The sequence below is a fragment of the Mauremys mutica genome, chromosome 1, assembly GCF_020497125.1.
Source record: "Mauremys mutica isolate MM-2020 ecotype Southern chromosome 1, ASM2049712v1, whole genome shotgun sequence".
Taxonomy (NCBI): Eukaryota; Metazoa; Chordata; order Testudines; family Geoemydidae; genus Mauremys; species Mauremys mutica.
Window position 1 is genome coordinate 213,775,963 of NC_059072.1, and position 21,319 is coordinate 213,797,281.

The 21,319-nt window shown below is 45.7% G+C and overlaps 1 protein-coding gene across 2 annotated transcripts in view; it reads left to right on the top strand.

Moving 5' to 3' along the window:
* Positions 1 to 21,319, top strand: part of CFAP47 (cilia and flagella associated protein 47) — a 647,660-nt gene that overhangs the window by 117,596 nt on the left and 508,745 nt on the right. For both annotated transcript variants that reach the window (XM_045022903.1, XM_045023700.1), the window contains one exon: positions 10,114 to 10,214. In XM_045022903.1, the coding sequence (XP_044878838.1) occupies positions 10,114 to 10,214 (101 nt within the window). The remainder of the gene's footprint in view (positions 1 to 10,113; positions 10,215 to 21,319) is intronic.

Below are 21,319 nucleotides of genomic sequence, written 5' to 3' on the forward strand. Positions count from 1 at the left end.
AGTTGTTAAGATTTCCTATACCTATAGAATTTTTATAAAGACTAATGCATAAGTTACAAATATAGTTATACTCACATCCTTAATAATATTCTTAAGGTCTAATGGCTGCCTTGCCAATTGATCATCAGTAGAGGGGTGGTTCCTGCTGGAGTTTCCAATAGGGAGCTAAACTTTCCCAGTCTCTTTTTATAATGTGATTCTGACTATACCTCATTAGCATTTATGCACATGGTGCACCTTGTGGTTAGGGCATGTGTTAGAAAAATGTGACTACTGGATATCTTGTAAGCAAAAAATAACTTACAGTTAATTTTTTGCAATACCACCCATTGGCACATCTTTTCCTATGATCTTGTGGTATAGGGTCATTCTTTGGTAACTTAATTATGTCAAGCATTTCTTATGTCTATGGCCTAGTATGGCTAAGCTGACATCTTACAGGCCTCAGCCTGTAGATCTTGTGTTTCAGTCCTACTTACTTAGATAGCTAATGTATACTTATCCCCTCTGATACTTTTATAATTCTACAACTTAAATCTATTTAGCATACAATGATTATATATAAGATAGCATGCTAATCATAACATCACACAATAAGTGAATGATAAAATGAAGTAATTAGCTACATCTGTGTCAGAGTTGGGGTCATCATCCTTCCACCCTTCATCACCCAATCTGGATTGAGGGTTGCTGATGAACCATTATGGATACCAGGATTGATACTCGTCTTCTGATTGGGATGGAGGCTCTTGGCCTGGTGCCTACTGGCCACCAATGCCTTATCCAGATCTTTGGCCTCCATGGAATCTGTGGGATGCTCCTCAGTTGTGGAGTTTCCCCTCTTTGTCTCGCTTGAAGGCGAGATCGCTGGCCAGGTCTGCAGTGGTGACCGTCGATCCTCCCCAGGCCCAGGGACTGTTAATCCTCCAGGCGGAGTCTCCAGAGTCAATCCATCAGCCTTGCAACTAGATCTGGCTTTGGCTTAGTTAAGGTCCTCATCATCTCTGGATGATTCTGTGGCTTGGATCATCCTTCCCTTCAGTACCAGAAGATTTAAAGGCGTAACGAGACCTTTTTGCAGTGTGTAGCTGATTCTCTCAGTACCCAAGTGAAGCTCTTGCAAGAGAACACCTACAAATGAGTGGATATCCTGCAGCCATCTGCCCCTGGGAGAGTCGCCCTCCCTACTAGTGATGTGTTCCTTGAACCAGTTAAGGCCCTCTGGAGCACAGTTGTTTTGTTACTGCCTGCAGCTAAGCACACGGAAAAGTGCTCTTTTTGTTCCTGTGCAGGGATTTGAGGGGTTTTACTCCCATCTAGCCCCAAATTCTCTAGTTGTAACTGCAATGAATGACAGAGCCCAGCAGGGCAGGTTTAAGTCCACACCCAGGGATAGGGACTTTAAATATTTGGACCTCATGGGCAGGAAGATTTACACCTCCTCCTCCTTACATACGTGAATTGCTAATCAGCAAGCTTTGCTGTCCAAATAAAATTTAATTAATTCTACCACTATGTCAGAGTTTGCAGACCAGCTGCCTGAGCCTTCATGAAAGGAATTTTGGGCATTTCTCACTGAGAGCTGCTTGGTGGCTAAGATGTCCTTGCAGTCCATGCTTGACGGCACAGACACTTTGGCCAGAGTGATGGCCTCTCCGGTCACAATGAGGCGGAATTCCTGGCTGCAGATATTGGGCATTGCTTCCTATGTCCAGTAAGCCACTGAGGATTTGCCCTTTAATGGCCAAATGCTGTTTTTGGACAAAATTTGATGAAATGCTGCGCTCCTTCAAGGACTCTAGGGCTACCCTGCAGTCCTTGGGGCTGTACACACTGGCAGTGCAGAGACGCCACTGCAGCATTTAACAGCAGCAGTAGTGTGGTCCACAGTGCATGTTTGGCCAGCCTTTTCCTTGTCTGATGTAACAGGACTACCCCAGAAAGAGGGATAGATACCATATTTGGGGTTTGGTCAGTCTACATACACCTGCCCCCACCCCCTGCATCATCCAAGAGCGCATTTTGACTCCTTGGACCAGAGTACTGTTCTAGTCATTGCTCCTTTATCCTCATGTCTCCCCTTTGGGGACACACTGTCCCACTTTCATAATGCTCGGGGCTATCACGACTGACAGCTGGGACCTAAGCACTGTCAGACTGGGTTATGCCATGCAGTTCCTCTCCACACATCCTCCCCACCCCTCTTCAGGGACCCCCATCATGAGATATTGCTCAAGCAGTTCCACTTTCTACTAACTTTGGGAGTGGTGGAAGAAGTTCCACTGGAACATCAGGTTCACAGCTTCTATTCCTGGTACTTCCTGGTACCCAAATCCAAGGGAGGGGTAAGAAGCATTCTCAATCTTTGCAGTTTCAACAAACATATCAGGTATATGAGGTTCCAAATGGTCACTGTTGACTATTCTCCCTATGTTTTCTCAGAATGACTGGTTTGCTGCTCTGGATCTTCAGGATGCCTATTTTAATGTGGTTTTTGCCAAGCCACAGAAAGTTCCTTCAATTCCTCATGTCGGAATGTCACTTTTAGTACATAGTGCTTCAATTTAGCCTCTCTTCTGCCCCCTGGGTTTTTACCAAATGTGTGGTGGTTGTTATGGCATATCTTAGGAAGAAGGAAATTCACATCTTCCCATATCTGGATGACTGGTTACTGAGGGGCAGCGCTAGACAGCAAGTTCTTGCTCATGTCAGCAAACATACTGCGCTTGCTTGACTGTCTGGGTTTCATCCTAAATACTAGGAAGTCAACTTTGGCTCCCAATGAAAAATAGAATTCATTGGAGCCCCATTAGATTCTGTGATGTTGAAAGCATTTTTGCTGACCAACCATTTTCAGACAATTTGCCACAGACGGCAAACTAAGCCTTCCATGACGGTTTGGAGTTTTTTGAGACTCTTGCATGCAGATGGTCCAGTTAGAAAGGTTGCGCCTTTGTCCCCCCTCAAATTTGGCTCAGGACGATTTTACCATCCTACCCTTCAATCTCTAGACAGACTGGTTCATCTTCCTCCACTGGGCCTAGACTCCTGGCTGTGGTGGAAGCATCCAGCGATTGTTTACTAAGGCATTGCTTTTGGCTGCCCTTGCCAACCAGGTCAGTTGTTACTGATGCCTCCATGATGGGTTGAGGGGCATATCTGGGGTCACTGAAAGTGCAGGGACTGTGGTTGGCGCATGAGGCCTCACTCCTTATCAACATGCTGAAGCTTCGGGCCATCTACAATACATGTTGCACCTTTCAGTACCGTATCAGAGACTCATTGGTTCACATATGTACTGACATACCACAGTGTTGTATTATGTGACCAAACTAGGAGGCACACACTACAGCCACTGCCATCCCACCAGGACCAGACACCCCACCTAGCTCCAGGGAGCTGTAGATCCTGGTCTGAACTCCATGCCTCAGCACCATCTCTGCCTGAACCCCAGCCTGCAATACCTCCAGCTCTGGTCACATGAAAGGAGTAGGGGCGGACCTGGAGTGAAAGTGATTGAGTCCTGCAGCAGTACTGAGGGAGATAAAACCACAATATGATGTGAGTGTTCCTTGCCACTTGCAAGGGGGTTGCTTCTATGGATCGGGTGCCATCAGGATGCCAGAGATGCATACCCCATGTCCACTACTGCATCCAGCTAGGGGGAACGTGGAGGAGCCAGATCCCAGCTGCCCAGCACCCTGCACTGCACCCAGGGACAGGCATGTTCCATCTGTGCACAGGAAATGTGTCTCGCCTACCAATACAGATTCCTGCTCTTTTGGAGCGGCAGCTACTGCTGCTTGTAGACTGCAGATTCCATGCATCTGTTCGATCACACTCCTCCTCCCTTTGCACCAGTGTGTCCAGCTCCTTCCTGCTGCTGGGAGGTTCCTGCCTTGTAGACTGGCCTTAGTGAGGTAAGGAGGAGATCTCCTACTTATGTTCACAGTTCCTGGCCCTTGCTGTAGTGTATGTCTTGCTTGGCTCACTTCCCCTGGCATGCTGATAAGGCTACTGGTAACCATGTGGGGAGCTGCTCCCTGCAGGGAGTTGCCCATGTTTCCCTGCCCTTAGTTGCCCTGTTAACAGACAGGCAAAAAAGAAAGAAAGTTAGATGAAGTTCGGATTAGCTAACCGAATGTATACTAATACAAATTACATCCGATCCAACCCCAATCCACCACTTGTAGTTGGGTCCAATTGAGTTCAGGTTGGGCTGCAAACCTCTAAGTCTAGCTCTTAGTGTGTGCTTTATTTGGGACAATGATGCTTCAGTCACTTCAGCTAGGAGGAAGGTGGAGAAGTACTACTATATTCATTGATTCCAAGGCCAGAAGGGAGTATTATGATCATCTAGTGTGACCTGCTGTGTAATCCAGGTCATAGATCTTCCCAAAAATAATTCCTAAAGCATATCTTTTAGAAAAAACATCTGATCTTGATTTAAAAATTGGAAGTGATGGAGAATCCTCCACAACTGTTGGTAATTTGTTCCAGCAGTTAATTAGTCTTATGGTTAAAAATGTGTGTCTTATTTCCAATCTGAATTTGTATAGCTTCAACTTGCAGCCATTGGATTGTGTTTATATGTTTCTTCACTACATTGAAGAGTAAATATGTGTTCCCCATGTAAGTACTTATAGATTATAATACAGTCACCCCTTAACCTACTTAGCACAGTCGTTGCTAGTTAGGCTGTCACAGTGAGGATGAATGGAGGCAATGTAATGAAGAGTTTTGTTAAATAACTTATTTCTGTTTGAATGTATCTCTTCTGCATATTCACCCTGACCCAACCTCTGCTTGGGAGATTTACAGGATGTGCCTGGAGGTTCAACCTTGATCCAGCAAAGTACTGAAGCATGTGAACAGCTCCACTGAAGTGGTGGGACTACTTGTGAACTTAAATTGCTTTGCTGGAATGGGATCTTAGAAAGGAACTGAGGTACAAGTGAGGTGTTGGGGTGTCTCTTAAGTCTTTAGTTGTAGAATGCTGAAACAGAGGGATGTGCTTCCCCAGCAGCTCACTGCTGTGAAATGGGTTCCATTGCTGCCTGACAAAAGATGCATTCCCACAGTTTGGGTCAATGGAGGCAATACATTTGGAGAATAATTATTTGGTATGTAGCCTCTTATACACCACATAAGGAATATTGTGTATTGTGAATATTTGTAACTATTGCTGTTGTAAAGATGTTAATTTGTTTGAATTGTACCACCAGAATTAAAAAGCCTATCTGTTTTTCCACCTCCAAAGAGACAGTGTGTGTTGTAAAGGATTGAATCACAAAGATCTTGAACTCCAGCTCTTGATCTAGTGTTTGGAATGTGATTAGAAGATAAGCAGCTGGAAATTCAATTCTTCTGCATTTCACTGTTGGGGCAAGGGACCTGTTTTGATGGTTTGTCTGTGTTAGGTTAATTGGTATCTTGTGGGTACCAATGGCAAAACCTGTCTGTTTGGGTGAGCACTGGTGAAAGGCTGATGCAGTTGAGGATGGGATTTTTGTCTAGTGGGGAAAGTACAATGGGATGTTTTAGGCTATAAGGGTTACATGACTGTGGATGAAATGGTGTGCGGAAAGGTGAGATGAAGTGCTGCTGCTTTGGTTAATTTTTATTTGCGTCTCCTATGTTGTTGGATTTCTAAGTGCATATCAAGGACGCTCATGTGAAAGTTTGGATTGGTGTCCTTTGGTATTGAGTTTGTATAAGATTGAAATCTAATTTAATAAATAATAAATCGTTGTGCCATAAATAAGGGTAGGTCATGATGGCTGGGCATTCTTGGACCTAGCTGTTTCACAGATGCGATTTGGCACACAATGGGCAAGCAGGTTTTGTAGTAAAATCAGGCTATACCTAACTATAAACCTGAATTCTAAAGTGAAGGAATATGGTTGTATTTTAAGAAGGCAATTTACTATTTGTGTAGATTAAATTAAATGAGTCATGAGAAGTTACACTAATATTTTTCTAAGATTACCTTAATTTACAACCCATCTTTCCAGTTAATTTGTAGGGTTTTTTTTTAACTGATGATCTCAATTTTTGCTTCTTTAACTGCCCTCAACCAGATTGACCGACTTCTTATTCTGCAGGACTGATGCAAGTAAAAGCAGGTAGAAAAGCTGAAACTATCTTGCCCAAGTGTTCAGAAAATAGAAGGGGTGTCACACTTAGCTACAAAATCTAGATCCTTCCCTGTGGGGAAAAATCACTCCAATACTTGGGGAAAAAAATCAATGAGACTGTTGCATGTTGATGATCTCCCATTTTAATCCACATGACACTTTTTTTATTTATTTTACGTATTTGACTACACAAATGCTTTAGTAGGACTTATGTAACAGCAAATTTGGCCTCTCTCACCATGAAAGAGCCAGAAGATAGAACCCAATGCAGTTCTGCTATATATGGTGGGAGGGGAGAAATAAATGCCAGGATCTCAGACAAAGGGTCTGAAGTAGAGTTGGGCAAAATTTCTTCAGCCAGTAGTTTATTCATCAAAAAATGCAGTTCTGGGTTAGCTAAAACTGTTTGCGAATTCGTTCTAATTTGGGAAATAGTTTTGATTTAGTAAAAATGGTGTGTGTGAAATTCAGAAAAAGGTTTTGTTTTCACATTTTTTAGATGAAACACTTCAACGTTTCATTTTTAAATATAGCTAGATTTAACTACACCCCCCATAAAAGAGGAGGAGGCCCTAAAACACCACAAAGTGAAATGCAACATTTTGTATTGGGTCAAACAAAATATTTCATTTGAGCCTAAATGACTTTTTGCCAATTATTTTGTTTGGTGAGGTACCAACAAATTTTCATTTAGGCTCGAACCAAAATAATTCTTTTCCCAGACTTTTTCAGTTTGGCCACCAAACAGAAAATATCAGTTTATTTGCCCAACAGTAGCCTGACATCTGTAGATGCAATGCAACTGTGCTCTGCTGGTGTTCATTCACTGCTCTGGGTGGAGGCACCTGACAGATCCACCTCCCTTACTCTTACAGAGGTGGAACATAAGAGCTGCAAGTGTTTACTGTAGAGTAGAACTTGTGTTATAGTAGTGGTTGCAGATTGACTCCACTGCTGGTCTCTGGGGAGCAGATTACTTAGGCCAACCTCTGTAGTCCTATCTTGTACCAAACCCATAGTGCTAGGCTTGGTGTAGTTAATAGGATTTGACCTATATTGTCTAGCTTTAAAACTTGCATTTTAATGATGGCATTATTAGCCACTGTGATAGCCTTGTTCTTGTTTTAGTATCTAAGGGTACATATTTTCTACTGTTGCCTTAACAGAATGCTGCTTATCCCTCATCATCTATGGCTTTCCAGCTGTGTGTACTGCACAATATCTTACATGCTAGATCAGGTGAATGAGTGGTTGGTCTGCTCTGAATAGCAAAAGTATCTAACAAAAGTCTGCATGATGGGTAGCTGAATAACTTTAATGAGAAGGAAGATGCAGTAATGAGGTCCCTGCCTCCATGTCCTCAACTTTCAATTCTTTCTCCTTCCATCTGTCACATCCTACCTGTTTCTACAGCAGGGCCTGTGGAGTCTCTGGGGGTTATGGACCAATCCTCTTTGACATTTTGCCTGCATGGATCCTCACTCTTGAGAAGTACACCTCTACCCCGATAGAACACGACCCGATATAACACGAATTCGGATATAATATGGTAAAGCAGCGGGGAGCCCCGGGCCCTTTAAATCCCCACCCGAGCCCTGCTGCCAGAGCTCCGGCGGTGATTTAAAGGGCCCAGGGCTTCCCGCAGCGGCTGGAGCACCAGGCCCTTTAAATCACCGCTGGGGAAGCCGGCCCAGTCTGGCACGGCGTACCGGACCAAACCCGATATAATGCGGTCTCACCTATAAGGCGGTGAGATTTTTTGGCTCCCAAGGGCCGCGTTATAGCGGGGTAGAGATATATGCATGAGCCCTGGAACCTAGTAGGCTACATCTCCACAGCCAGCAGCAGCCAGTCTCAGAGCCTGGATCAACAGACTAGAGCTCTACAGCCTAGGGAACGGGGTGGGCATCAGAGCCTGAGCTTCAGCCAGAGCCACAACATCTACATGACAGTTCTTAGCACTTCAGTGGGAGCCTGAGATGTTTGACCTGGGCTCTGTAACTTGCTGCTGTGCGCTGTGTAGATACCCTTGGGCAGCAGAGTCCATTGATTTTAAGTGCAATTACAGCACAAGCATTAAATCTTGCACATCATGTGAAAACATGATGTCTGTCATTAGACATGATTATTGTGTTGCAGTAGTAGCAAAATACCCAAGTCCAATAAGGGCCCCACTCTACTTGGCATCATGTGCAAATTAATTGAAAAGACAGTTGTTATCCCGCAGAGCTGATATGGAACATCTTATTTCCCCCCTCTCCACGCCAATTACACAAGCTCTGGATCTAATCGGAGTTGTTCTGTTTGCTGCACTCTAGGATCCCTTTGGCCCTTCAGGATCTTTTAAAGCATCTGAACCTTTATGTTCCTGCCCTTATTAATTTTGGAGCAGTCTTGTTCTCATTGCCCTAAACAGGTGATGCCATTTCTTCCTGTATTCTGTAAAATCCTCCCCAGACCATGATGATAAAAAGTTTTTTCCGTCAGAAAGATCCTGATGTCTTTGGGCTGTCTGTCCTTTTAGAAATCTTTCATGGCTGACAGACAGTCTGCATCTGGCACTGAATGCTGTTGGAGACAGGATGCTTGATTCATGATCTACTATGACCTCTCCAGTGTCCATGTTGGTCACAGTTCAGCTACTTTAATGCAAAATATGTCACTCATGTATTTGTATTCACTGAAACAAATTGCCTGAAAGTCTTTAGGACAAAATAAAAAAGCATAGATATTTTTTCAGTTGGTGTTCTGTTTCCCTAAATAAAGTATTACAAAATCTCAGGATTGGTTTAATGAAAATGAGTGGACCACTAATGGTTCATTCAGATAACACATACATTTTGATTTTGTTTATTAAGCATTTAAAAACTGATTCCACTGAGTGAGTGATCCACCACATATAGTAATTCCACACTTGCTAGGAGGATGATTACCTTATCTTCAAATAAAACACCTAGACTCTTTAATATGATTTGATTATGCCCCATTGCAAACACAAAGAATAAATTCATTGTGTTCACCTACTATTTATAATGTACCTTCATGGAAAAACGTCATAAATTTACATGACCAGTGGTACAAAGTGTTTATAGCTTCAGACCTATAACTTGATCACTTTTTAGAGATTTTTACTTTTTGGCAGTATAAGATCTGTTTGTATAATATATGTTCCCTGTGTGTTAACATACTGTAAAAGTGTTATGGGATGAAATTGTTATCAATTTTACATAAAGTAGAAAAAGTGCATGTAATAGTGCAGGAAAAGGGAAGTGAAACTATAGGCCTTCATATGCAACTTTCTCTGGCCCTCTGACTTCATGGATTCAAGAGAGTCAAGAGTAGATGACAGCTGAGTAGCTGACACTGCTTTCCCATTTTTTCTTTTGTTTTGTTTTTACTGAGTTCTTTCAGGTGTGATAAACTCTCTCCAGTGTCGAAAATTGCATAATCTATTTTGAAAGATAGCAACCTTTAGTATGCTCATAAACATCAACTCTAATTTTATTTTTTTTGTTTTCAGATGGACACAGTTCATTTATTTCAAAAAATCCTTGCTACCCCTTTAAACTTTCTAATTAATGACACATTCATGTTCAGAGCAGAATGTGCCGGATAGGAGAGAACCACTATTGTATCAATCTTCTTTGTGGCTCATTGATATACACAAACTTTCCAAATTGTGCTCTCACAGCAGTGCAACCCTACTGACTGCACCGTTGTACAAGAGAGCAGAAGTCGGTTGCATATCTTATTTTTAGTGTTGGTTACTGTTACCTTAATATCTGTGTTTATTTTATTGTTCACCATACAACGGCTAAATCTAAGGCAATATTAAAAAGCAGATGACCATAAAAAAAGCTTGACTGTGAAATATTTGAGAAACTTAACAGAACAGCCATATTAATAGAAAATATTAAAAAGATAATTTTTCATATATTAAAAGACATACTTCTTTCCTCCCCTCTGACCTCCCTAGGTTCTCGCTTCAGGTTGCTGCCACAGCCGAGAACTGCCTTCTTACCGTGTATCCATACCTGGCATTCCACTGCACAGACCAGCAAATTGTCTTGAGAAGTGGTAAGGGTAGTGAACATTTCCTCACTTAAACTTTTTAATTATGTTATTACATTGTAATTATATTAACTACGATAGTCTGTCTATAATTTGTATCATGATCATAGCTACTTATTTAATTAAGGAAGTATTTTTACTTAGAAGTAAATATACTCATACTCATAATGAGATTTTTATAACATGTTGGGATTCATACAGACTCAGGCTTGTTCTTATTGAAAGTAGGGGGACAAAATAAGTTGGATATTTATTGAAAAATGTCTGACAAGCCTACAATTTTTAGAATAATTGTGCTAATATTGGAGTAAGAGTAGAAAGGATAACATAACTACATGGAGGAAAATAAATTAATTTAAATTAGGCTGACAGAGAGCTATGGTTGATAGGCAATTTCTGTGCCACCTGCAATTGGACTAGTTAAGAAAAAACAGCACAGAAGAAAGCAGCATAATTGAATGGTAAAGTTATTGCAGAGTAATTATATAATAGTTGGAAATGGTGTTCAGTATTTTTGAGATTCTGGAAAAGACATGAGATTTTTTTGTAATGTTTTGTTCAAATATTTCTGGAATACTGTGAAAATACTGGAAAAAAGTCAGATTGATTAGTGTAAAATAAGTCAACTTACATGGATGGACCCTTCTTACTTAAAGGGGATGTCCATGTTTTACAATCCGGTTACAACCATTGAAATTATCTTTGCAGAAGGGTCAAGGTAAGGCAGGCAACTAGAATGTGTGCAGTGGTGAAAATACATTTGGAACCCACTCCAAACAATTCAGCAGCAGGTTTATGTTTGTAATGTGATTTAAATGGAGCTAAGATAAATTCTACTTTGACCACAGTGTGACTCTGTGTTTCAGTTTATTACTTGAGTCCAATCCTGTAAATAACAATTTGAGGAAGCAGAGTGCTCTATCTGTGAGAACCCCATTGGATATCAGCGGGGCAGTCTGTGAATGTAGAGAGGACTGGCTGCATGTTGTAATTTGCGAGTTTGAGGCCCTTACGTTCCTCAGATTAACAAGAGCAGGTTGCTAATTCTGGGAAAAACCAGACATGATCTATGTCTGTGATGATTTGGGACCATTCAGCACTATTCATTTATATTAGGGCTGTCAAGCGATTAAAAAAATTAATCGTGATTAGTCGTGCAATTAAAAAAATAATTAGGATTAATCACCCGATTAATCATGCTGTTAATAATAGAATACCATTTATTTAAATATTTGTTGATATTTTCTATATTTTCAAATATATTGATTTCAGTTACAACAGAGAATACATTGACTGGGAACAGCGAACCGCGGCCACTGGGAGCTGTGGGCAGCCATGCAAATATAAACACATGGTCTGGAGGCCCGCAAGCAGATTACCCTGACGGGCCGCAGGTCGCCCACCACTGCTCTAAAGTTTTACATTGTTTTGCTTTTGAGTGCAGTTACTTTACCCCCCCCCCCCATCAACATTTGTAAATTGCACTTTCATGATAGAGATTTCAGTACAGTACTTGTATGAAGTGAACTGAAATATACTATTTTTTATCATTTTTACAGTGCAAATATTTAATCAAAATAATATAAAGTGAGCACTCTACACTTTGTATTCTGTGTTGTAATTGAAATCAATATATTTAAAAATGTAGAAAACATCCAAAAAAATTAATAAATTTCAATTGGTATTCTATTGTTTAACAGTGCAACTAAAACTGTGATTAATCACAATTAATTTTTTAATCATGATTAATTTTTTGAGTTAATTGTGTGAGTTAACTGGAATTAATTGACCGCTTTGATTTGTAGCTCTAGTTTTTCTTATCTCGGTGGAAGTTTGAAGCTGAATCAGATAGAATTGAGTAAAACCTCAAAAATGATCCCAGTAAGGAGGATCCTCATTTGCCCATAAGACTCAACTGATGTTCAGAATTTATTCAGATGCCTCTGAATCCTGCAAGAATCCGGAATGAGTAGCAGCCTGAACCTTGCAGAGTCTTCAGTGACTGTAGATTTTGTTTTCCTTCATGAGACTAGAAGGAACCTCTATTAGATCTGAAGAGCTTTGGGCTTGAGTGGGGTTGAACTAGGGGTATGTCTACACTATGGGATTATTCCGATTTTACATAAAACAGATTGTATAAAGTCGAGTGCACGCGGCCACACTAAGCACATTAATTCGGAGGTGTGTGTCCATGTACCGAGGCTAACGTCGATTTCCGGAGCGTTGCACTGTGGGTAGCTATCCCGTAGCTATCCCATAGTTCCCGCAGTCTCCCCCACCCATTGGAATTCTGGGTTGAGATCCCAATGCAAAAACAGTGTTGCGGGTGATTCTGGGTAAATGTCGTCACTCAATCCTTCCTCCGTGAAAGCAATGGCAGACAATCATTTCGCGCCCTTTTTCCCTGGATTGGGAGCTCAGCCAAGAATGCAAATGCTTTTCGGAGATTGCGGGGACTGTGGGATAGCTCGAGTCCTCAGTACCCCCTCCCTCCCTCCATGAGTGTCCATTTGATTCTTTGGCTTTCCGTTACGCTTGTCACACAGCACTGTTCGCGGGGCTTTTCCTGTCTACCTGGCCAGTGCATCCGAGTTCAGATTGCTTTCCAGAGCGGTCACAATGGTGCACTGTGGGATACCACCCGGAAGCCAATACCGTCAATTTGCGGCCACACTAACCCTAATCCGACATGGCAATACCAATTTCAGCGCTACTCCTCTCGTCGGGGAGGAGTACAGAAACCGGTTTAAAGAACCCTTTATATCGATATAAAGGGCCTCGTTGTGTGGACGGGTGCAGGGTTAAATCGGTTTAACGCTGCTAAATTCGGTTTAAACGTGTAGTGTAGACCAGGCCTAGGGCTGCTGTATTCATTCCTTGCAGCCACTTGGTTCCCACCTAAGTAGTGATAGCCTGTAGAACCTGTTCAAAGGTGACTAGCCTAATAGGAAGAGAGATAAGGCCCTTTGCCAGATCCTTAAACTTGTTTATGGGCTGCTGCTTATCTTTCCCAGCGATGCCGGCTAATGCTTCAGCCCCAAGGCATAGCTCTGTCCAAAAAGATCACTTGCAGCAGCCCACCAGAGCCCAGCACTACCACTCCACAACAGCCATCCTTCACGGGCTTCCATACAGTTATCCTGTCTGTTAGACAATCATTGCACAGGAGTCCTCAGCATTTTTCATTGATAAGAGGAAACAAGGTGCAGGACTTTGAAGAGTTGTGTTCTAATGTTGCAGAATTCCACTACTGGCAACGTTATATCCAAGAGGACCCATGTGACAACCTCTTTATAATAGCTCTTCGATATAAAGTTTTTACATAATTAGTACGAAACTCTTATTTCATACTTATTCCCACTTGGAGTAAAAAATATTGCTTATAAACAAATCAAATCTGATAAAGATGTCATTACAAATAAATTATACAATATGGTAAAATGAGTACATTCCGTAGAATTTTTAAACTATCTATTTATGAACAGGTTTCTTAACAGGTTTACAAAGCCTCGCCATGTAAATACCAGAAACTAAACAATTACAGCAGTGAGCTTGTGTTTAAAGAAACATTATACATAAAAATGGTCATCAGATCTCTCTATTTAACAAGATATTACCATATTACACAGTGAGCATACTTCTATGGCATGTAATTTTTTTGTGATTTTTGTTAAATGGAATAAAATCTCTGATTACACATATTTAACAGATCTGGCATGTCTATCAAATGTTACTATTTAAAAAAAAATGGACAAGGGTGCTCATGTTTTTGCAAGTGAATGTGCTTTGTTTGAGTACTGAGTAAAAGTTAGCCAGATATCTAAGTATCTTTTTGGCTTCTGTTTATTTTTCTGGGTATGTAAATGGTGTGTACATTTTTCCATAACAACCACTCATGGCTTTTTTAGCCATTCTTCTACAGTTGCACTATATTTTCTTTTTCCAATGAGAGCCTATTAATGTTTTTCAAAGGGCTGCAGGGTTAATTGATTAATTGATTAAACTGGTGCTGACTCTGATGGCAGTCACTTCAAGAGTAATAATACTGTTACTAGTTTCTCTTCTGTTTAATGTCTGTATGTTGAGTCACTGTGCCCTGCCCAGAATAGTGTATTTGGCCTGCCAGTGGATGTGACTGTTCTACACACCTTTGAAGGAAAAAAAGGAACAAATTTCAAATTACATTAAACGCTCAATAGGTTAGAGCAGGAGTACAGTCAGTCACTCTTGAGTCCTGCATGCCCCTTGTGCTTTCCTTACTTGATGTAAAACTTTTAGTTCAGCTTTGCTTATTTATTTTTATCTTTTTGGGCAAACTACTAATTTGACTTACAGGGGTAATTTAATTTTTTATGGAATTTTTAATATGTTAAGAAAGGAAAATAACTTTCAAAGAATGCCAGTCAAATCTTTAGGCCTTTTCAACATGAGGCAACAATCAACAATGTAACGAAGCCAATATGGGTATTTTCATTAACTTTAATGGTAGCTAAATTGAGATCTCAGGTTCAGATTCTTTTGTGATCACCTCATGGTTCTGATTGAGAATTGCAGTCCTTCATAGTTGAGGCAGCAGTAGTGTCTCTTGACAAGGCTTATTTTTGATGCAAACCCCTTGTGGCAAACCCAGGCCAAATGGCTACAAGGGGGGGGGGGGTAGGAATTAGTCCCAGGGGGATTAAAAGGCTTCTCTCTATCCATTGAGGAGAAACAGCTGTGAGAAATTAGGTTCAGCTGGAACAGGGGTTATCAGGGAACTAATTTGGTTCAGCTGGCCCCAATTGCTGGTGACCTTTTTAAACCCTCCCTGGCAGGGAAACAGGGGGGGAGTGAGAGAAGCAGAGAAGCTGCCAGCAAATAGGTGCAGCAAGGCTCTGCCCTCTTCCAGCAAGGAAGACTTCCCTTCTGGGGACAGAGTGGAGTAAAACAGCAAGGGGCTGACTGAGAGGAGGATCAGCTAGACCAGGGGTGGGCAAACTTTTTGACCTGAGGGCCACATTGGGGTTGCAAAACTGTATGGAGGGCCGGGTAGCAAAGGCTGTGCCTCCCCAAACAGCTTGACCCCTGCCCCCATCCACCCCCTCTCACTTCCCGCCTCCTGACTGCCCCCTCAGGACCCCTGACCCATCCAACCCCCGGTGCTCCTTGTCCCCTAACCACTCCCTCCCAGGACCCCCACCCCTAACTGCCCCCCAAAACCCCACCCCCTATTCAACCCCCCTTCTCCTAGTCCCCTGACTACCCCCCAACCCTTATCCACACCCCCGCCCCCTGACAGGCCACCTGGGACTCCCATGCTTATCCAACCCTCCCCCCCCCCAGTTCCCCATCCCCTGACAGCCCCACCGAACCTCTGCCCCTTATCCAACCCCACGGCCCTGGCCCCCTTACCATGCCGCTCAGAGCAGCATGTCTGGCAGCCACATCACCCAGCCAGAGCCAGACACGCTGCCATACTGCTCTGCAGGAGCGTGCAACCCTGCCATCCAGAGCGCTGCCCATGCGGGAGCGTGGCTGCAGGGGAGGGGGATAGCGGAGGAGGGGCCGGAGGCTAGCCTCCCCAGCCGGGAGCTCAGGGGCCGGGCAGGACGGTCCTGCGGGCCGCCGTAGTTTGCCCACCTCTGCTGTAAGAGCAGCCTGCGGGGTTACTGTAATTCAGTAGTTCTCAAACTTTTTGTACTGGCAATCTCTTTCATACAGCATGACTCCTTTGTGCTCATATAGATACCCCCTCCCCCCACACACACTTAAAGTTACATATACCAATGTCTACAGGAGTCTAAATTGGGGTACTGGAATCTAAGTTACATATCATCTCTGAATTTGGACCTGTGAGTATGAAGCGGGGCAGGGAGAAAAGAATCGCAGAGAAGGTGAGAGGCCCCGGTAGACAGAGGGTCAAAGGAATAAGAGGAAAGGGGTTGTGGCAGATGGGGAGGTGGAAAGAAAAGATACCTGTCAGGAAAGAAAGTGAAAAGGGGGATGGCTGATTGGAGAAACATGGGAAGAGAATTGGAAACTGATAGAGGAGAGAAGGGAAGGTGGGAAAGAGAAGGGAGGGAAGCAAAAGGAATGAAGGAAGGAGGGTGTGGAAAACAGGATGTTGAGGAGAAGATCTGGGAAGGGGGATAGAAGAGGAAGGGGATGGAAAGAGATGGATAGAGGTGGTGGAAAAAGTAGGATGTGAAAAGGAGGCTGGATGGAAAAAATGTGAAAGGGAAATGGATGGTGGAGATTAGGAGGAGATATGGAAAGGGGGCTAGAAGGAGAAGGTTAGGAGGAGGGATGGAGGGAGGAGGGTCGGGCAGTTGCTCCGGGCCTCTCGCTTGGCGGCAGCTGTGGTGGGTCCGGGGCGCTGTAACCCGAAACCTCCCGCCCCTGAGTGCAGCGGAGGAAGGAGGAAGCGGCTCGGGCCGGCAGTGAGTGTGTCCCACACCAAGGGGGGAGCGCTCCGGTTTGTTCACTGGCGCTTATGGCAGCTGCAGGGGGGGGCGGTGTCTGTGCCTCCTTTGCGGGGCTCTCCCGGCCCCGGGTGGGATCTCGCTGCCCCCTGCTCCTGCGGCCTCCCTGGCCCCACCCTTTCCCGAGACTTTGCCTCCCGCACCAGCCTTTGTGTGCGGAGGAGGGACAAGCCCGTGCCGGGAGGGAGGCTGGATTTTAGGGCAGAGGAGCAGCCGAGCGCTGCATCTCTGATTGCAGAGCCGGGGGGCCCAGCCAGCGGCGGCGGGGCGGTGTCCTGCTTCTCGCGAGCCCTGCGAGCTGCCCAGGTCCCGATCGGGGCCGCTGTGCCCGGGACAGGCGCTGCGATTTCCCGTGTCTCCGTGCAGCGCGGGCGGGCTGGGTCAGGAGCTCGGGGGCCGGGCAGGACAGTCCCGCGGGCCGTAGTTTGCCCACCCCTGAGCTAGACCCTGCGTGACTGGGAAGGCTTTTACTTTGCCCAAGCCTGTGTCTCCAAGGCAAAAAGGGACTGAGCCAGCTGAGGAGAAGCAGGTACTTTGCCACACGTGGTGTCAGGAGTGGGATGTGATAGCGAGTGTGGCTCTGTGGCAAGCCACCTCAGGGCAAGGTAAAGCACAAAAAAAAAAAAAAAAAAAAGGAGGACATAGTGAAGGCGCTGTTACAGGCCACTGCGGCCCAGCAAGAGGCTACCAGGGTACAGGCGGCGGCCCAGCAAGAGGCAGTACGTGTCCAACAGGAGACCAACCAGCTGCTGATGAACCAGGCGGCCCAAGATCGAGCCACCTTGAATGAAGTAGTGAATCAGCTGAAAGACCTGGCCACGTTGACGCACGGGGCCCAGGGGACCCGGCTGCTACGGGCTAACAACTATTTACAGAAGATGACTACAGATGACGATATAGAGGCATATCTCCTTGCATTCGAGAGGACGGCACTGCAGGAGTCCTGGCCCCAAGACCAGTGGCCAGGCCTCCTGACCCCATTCCTGTGTGGGGAGGCCCAGAAGGCCTACTTTGACTTGACCGCAGACGCAGCTATGGATTATCCCCAGCTGAAGGCGGAAATCCTGGCGAGGACAAGCGTGACGCCGGCCATAAGGGCCCAGCGCTTCCATGAGTGGAAATACCGGGATGACAAAGCACCAAGGTCCCAGCTATTTGACTTGATACACCTCGCCCGGAAGTGGCTTCGCCCTGAGACCCATGGGCTGGAGAAGATAGTGGAAATCCTGGTATTGGACAGGTACATGAGGGGTTTGTCGCCAGACATACGAGGGTGGGTCTGCCAAAATGATCCCTCCTCTTGTGATGAGCTAGTTGCTCTCGTAGAGAGACACTTGGCAGCCCAAGAACTTTATCGGACCACCGAGGAAGGGAGGCGCCAGAACCGGAGACCAGTCTCTGTGCCGAGGCCCCGGTTTGCCCTAACGCCAGGCCGGACAATGGAGAGGAGGAAGGAGGCGAGAGAGCAGCCGGCAGTCCCGGAGGGGCTGGAGGACTGGGGGAGAAAGACTCGGGGGATAAATCCCAGCAGCCCGAAAAATAGGGGGCTGCCCCAAGCGGGGTACCGATGCTATGCCTGTGGCGAATTGGGGCATATTGCTGCCCAATGCCCAAATATAGGAGAGCCTATGCAATGTGAACTGGGAGATATAGGGGGACTATGTGATCTAATAAGTCTGGTTGGGGTTGCGATGGTCCCGCATAGATACACTAGACCCGTTAAGATGAACGGTATAGAGACCACGGCATTAATTGACTCGGGAAGTGCGGTCACATTAGTCTTGGGGAAGCTGGTCAGGCAGGACCAACTATCCCGGGCCAAACGCTCGGGAATATCCTGTGTGCATGGGGATGTCAACTATTATCCAACCATCCCCGTAAGCATAGAAGTTCTCGGAAACCCCACTAAGTTGACGGTGGGAGTAGTTCCAAAACTCCCTTACCCTGTCCTTATCGGACGAGATTTCCCGGGGTTTGATGGCCTACTCCCCAGGAACGAGGTAGAAGAAAATAATGACCCTGGGACCCAAGGTGTGGTCCAGATAGATGACTCTTCCCCAGCCTTCCATGAGTTTAGCCATGATTTGTTCTCCCCACCAGGGAAGCCCAGGAAGACTCGGAGGGAACGGAGGGCGGATAAAAGGAGGGGGACGAGGATCCTGACCCAGTACCAGAATTCTATGCTGGCCGGGGAAAGAAGGGGCTCGGCTGACAGCGGGACTGGGTCGGCCATCAACAACCCTATCGTTGGGCCTGGTTCCCCAGGGGCTGTCCCCGAAGGGGAGACGGAGGTAGACCCCCCAGAATTTGGTCAAATGGGGACCGCACGTGGGAATTTTGGTCAGGATCAGGCCAATGATCCCATATACCACAATATTCATAGGGAAGTAGTCGAGGTAAATGGGGTCCCAGTGGAGGGGAGAGTTAAGGGCCCCGGGCCATATTACGTGATTAAGAAATATCTGCTATTTAGAGTAGTCCGGGGCCAAGAGCAAGTTATAGAACAACTCTTGGTCCCCCGAAAGCATCAGAGGGCGGTAATGGATCTGGCCCACAGTCATCTGTTTGGGGCCCATCTAGGGGTAGATAAGACCCTTGGTTGGATCCTACAGAGGTTTTTTGGCATGGCATTTATGCGGCCGTCCGGCGATATTGTACCTCCTGTCCGGAATGCCAGATACATGGGCCCCGACCATACTTAAGGGCCCCTTTGGTACCTCTGCCAATTATCGAGGTTCCATTTGAGCGAATAGCTATGGACATTGTAGGGCCATTGGAGAAGTCAGCCCGGGGCCATCAGTACATTCTGGTAGTGCTAGATTATGCCACCCGGTACCCCGAGGCCGTACCCCTACGGAATACCATGTCCAAGACCATAGCCAAAGAATTGGTCCAATTTTTTTCCAGAGTAGGAATACCTAAGGAGATCCTGACGGACCAAGGGACCCCCTTTGTGTCTAAACTGATGAAGGACCTATGTACCATGCTCCATATACGAACCCTTAGAACGTCGGTCTATCATCCCCAGACCGACGGCCTTGTTGAACGTTTTAATAGGACATTGAAGAACATGTTACGGAAAGTGATTAGTCGTGACGGGAAAGACTGGGACGCCCTGCTGCCTTATGTACTGTTTGCTGTACGGGAGGTTCCTCAGGCTTCCGCTGGATTCTCCCCCTTCGAGCTGTTATATGGTCGCCACCCCAGAGGCATACTGGACCTGGCTAAAGAAGACTGGGATGAACAGCCAAACCTGGGGAGAAACGTTGTGGAACATGTGCTGGAGATGAAAGACAGAATAGCCCAAGTCACTCCCCTTGTGCGCGAACACATGGAGAAGGCCCAAGGGGCACAACGGACGTACTACAATCGTCAAGCGAGGACCCGGAAGTTCCAGGTAGGGGACCGGGTGATGGTGCTCATACCCACAGCAGAGAGCAAGCTCCTGGCCAGGTGGCAGGGGCCATATGAGGTAATAGAAGCTATAGGAGAAGTTGACTATAAGGTCCGACAGCCAGGTCGCCGGAAGCTGGAGCAGATCTACCATGTAAATCTGTTGAAACCGTGGCAGGATAGAGAAGCTCCGGTGGTTGCGCTGGGGGCACCATCCCCTACAAGTAACCAGCCCGACCTGGTGGGAATATCCTCGGAGTTAACTCCGGAACAACGGTCAGAAGTGATCAGCCTGATAGAACGCAACCAGGATGTGTTCTCGGAAAAACCAGGCAGGACGACTGAGGTTCACCATCACATCTTCACAGAGCCCGGAGTGAAGGTGAACATCAAGCCATACCGGATCCCGGAGGCCAAAAGAGAAGAGATTAGGAGAGAGGTCAGGAAGATGCTGGCCTTAGGAGTCATCGAAGAATCTCATAGTCAATGGTCCAGTCCCGTGGTTTTAGTGCCTAAGCCGGACGGCAGTACGAGGTTCTGCAATGACTTCCGCAAGCTGAATGAGGTGTCCCGATTCGATGCATACCCTATACCCAGGATAGATGAGCTGATTGACCGATTGGGAAAGGCACGGTTTATGTCTACCCTTGACCTTACCAAGGGTTATTGGCAGATCCCCCTGGCCAAGGCCGACAAGGAGAAGACGGCCTTTGCAACTCCAGAAGGACTATATCAGTACACGGTTCTCCCCTTTGGGTTGCATGGGGCCCCCGCTACTTTCCAACGGCTAATGGACAAACTGTTACGACCCCATGGAAAGTACGCGGCAGCCTATCTCGACGACGTCATTATTTATAACCCCGACTGGGAGACGCACGTGGAGAAGGTAGAAGCAGTCCTGGACACCCTGAGGAAGGCAGGATTGACTGCAAATCCATCCAGATGTTCAATCGGGTTAGCTGAGGCCAAGTACCTTGGGTATATAGTGGGGAGGGGCGTGGTGAAGCCCCAACTCAACAAGTTAGAAGCTATACAGAAGTGGCCCCGACCACTCCGGAAAAAACAGGTCAGAGCATTCCTGGGACTAGTGGGGTACTATAGACGGTTCATTCCCCACTTCGCCACCAGGGCATGCCCATTAACAGACCTAACCAAAGCTCGGGGCCCAGACATAGTAAAATGGTCTGCTGCAGCGGAAGCCGCTTTTGCCGATCTGAGGACGGCCCTTTGCACAGACCCCGTACTAGTAGCTCCAGA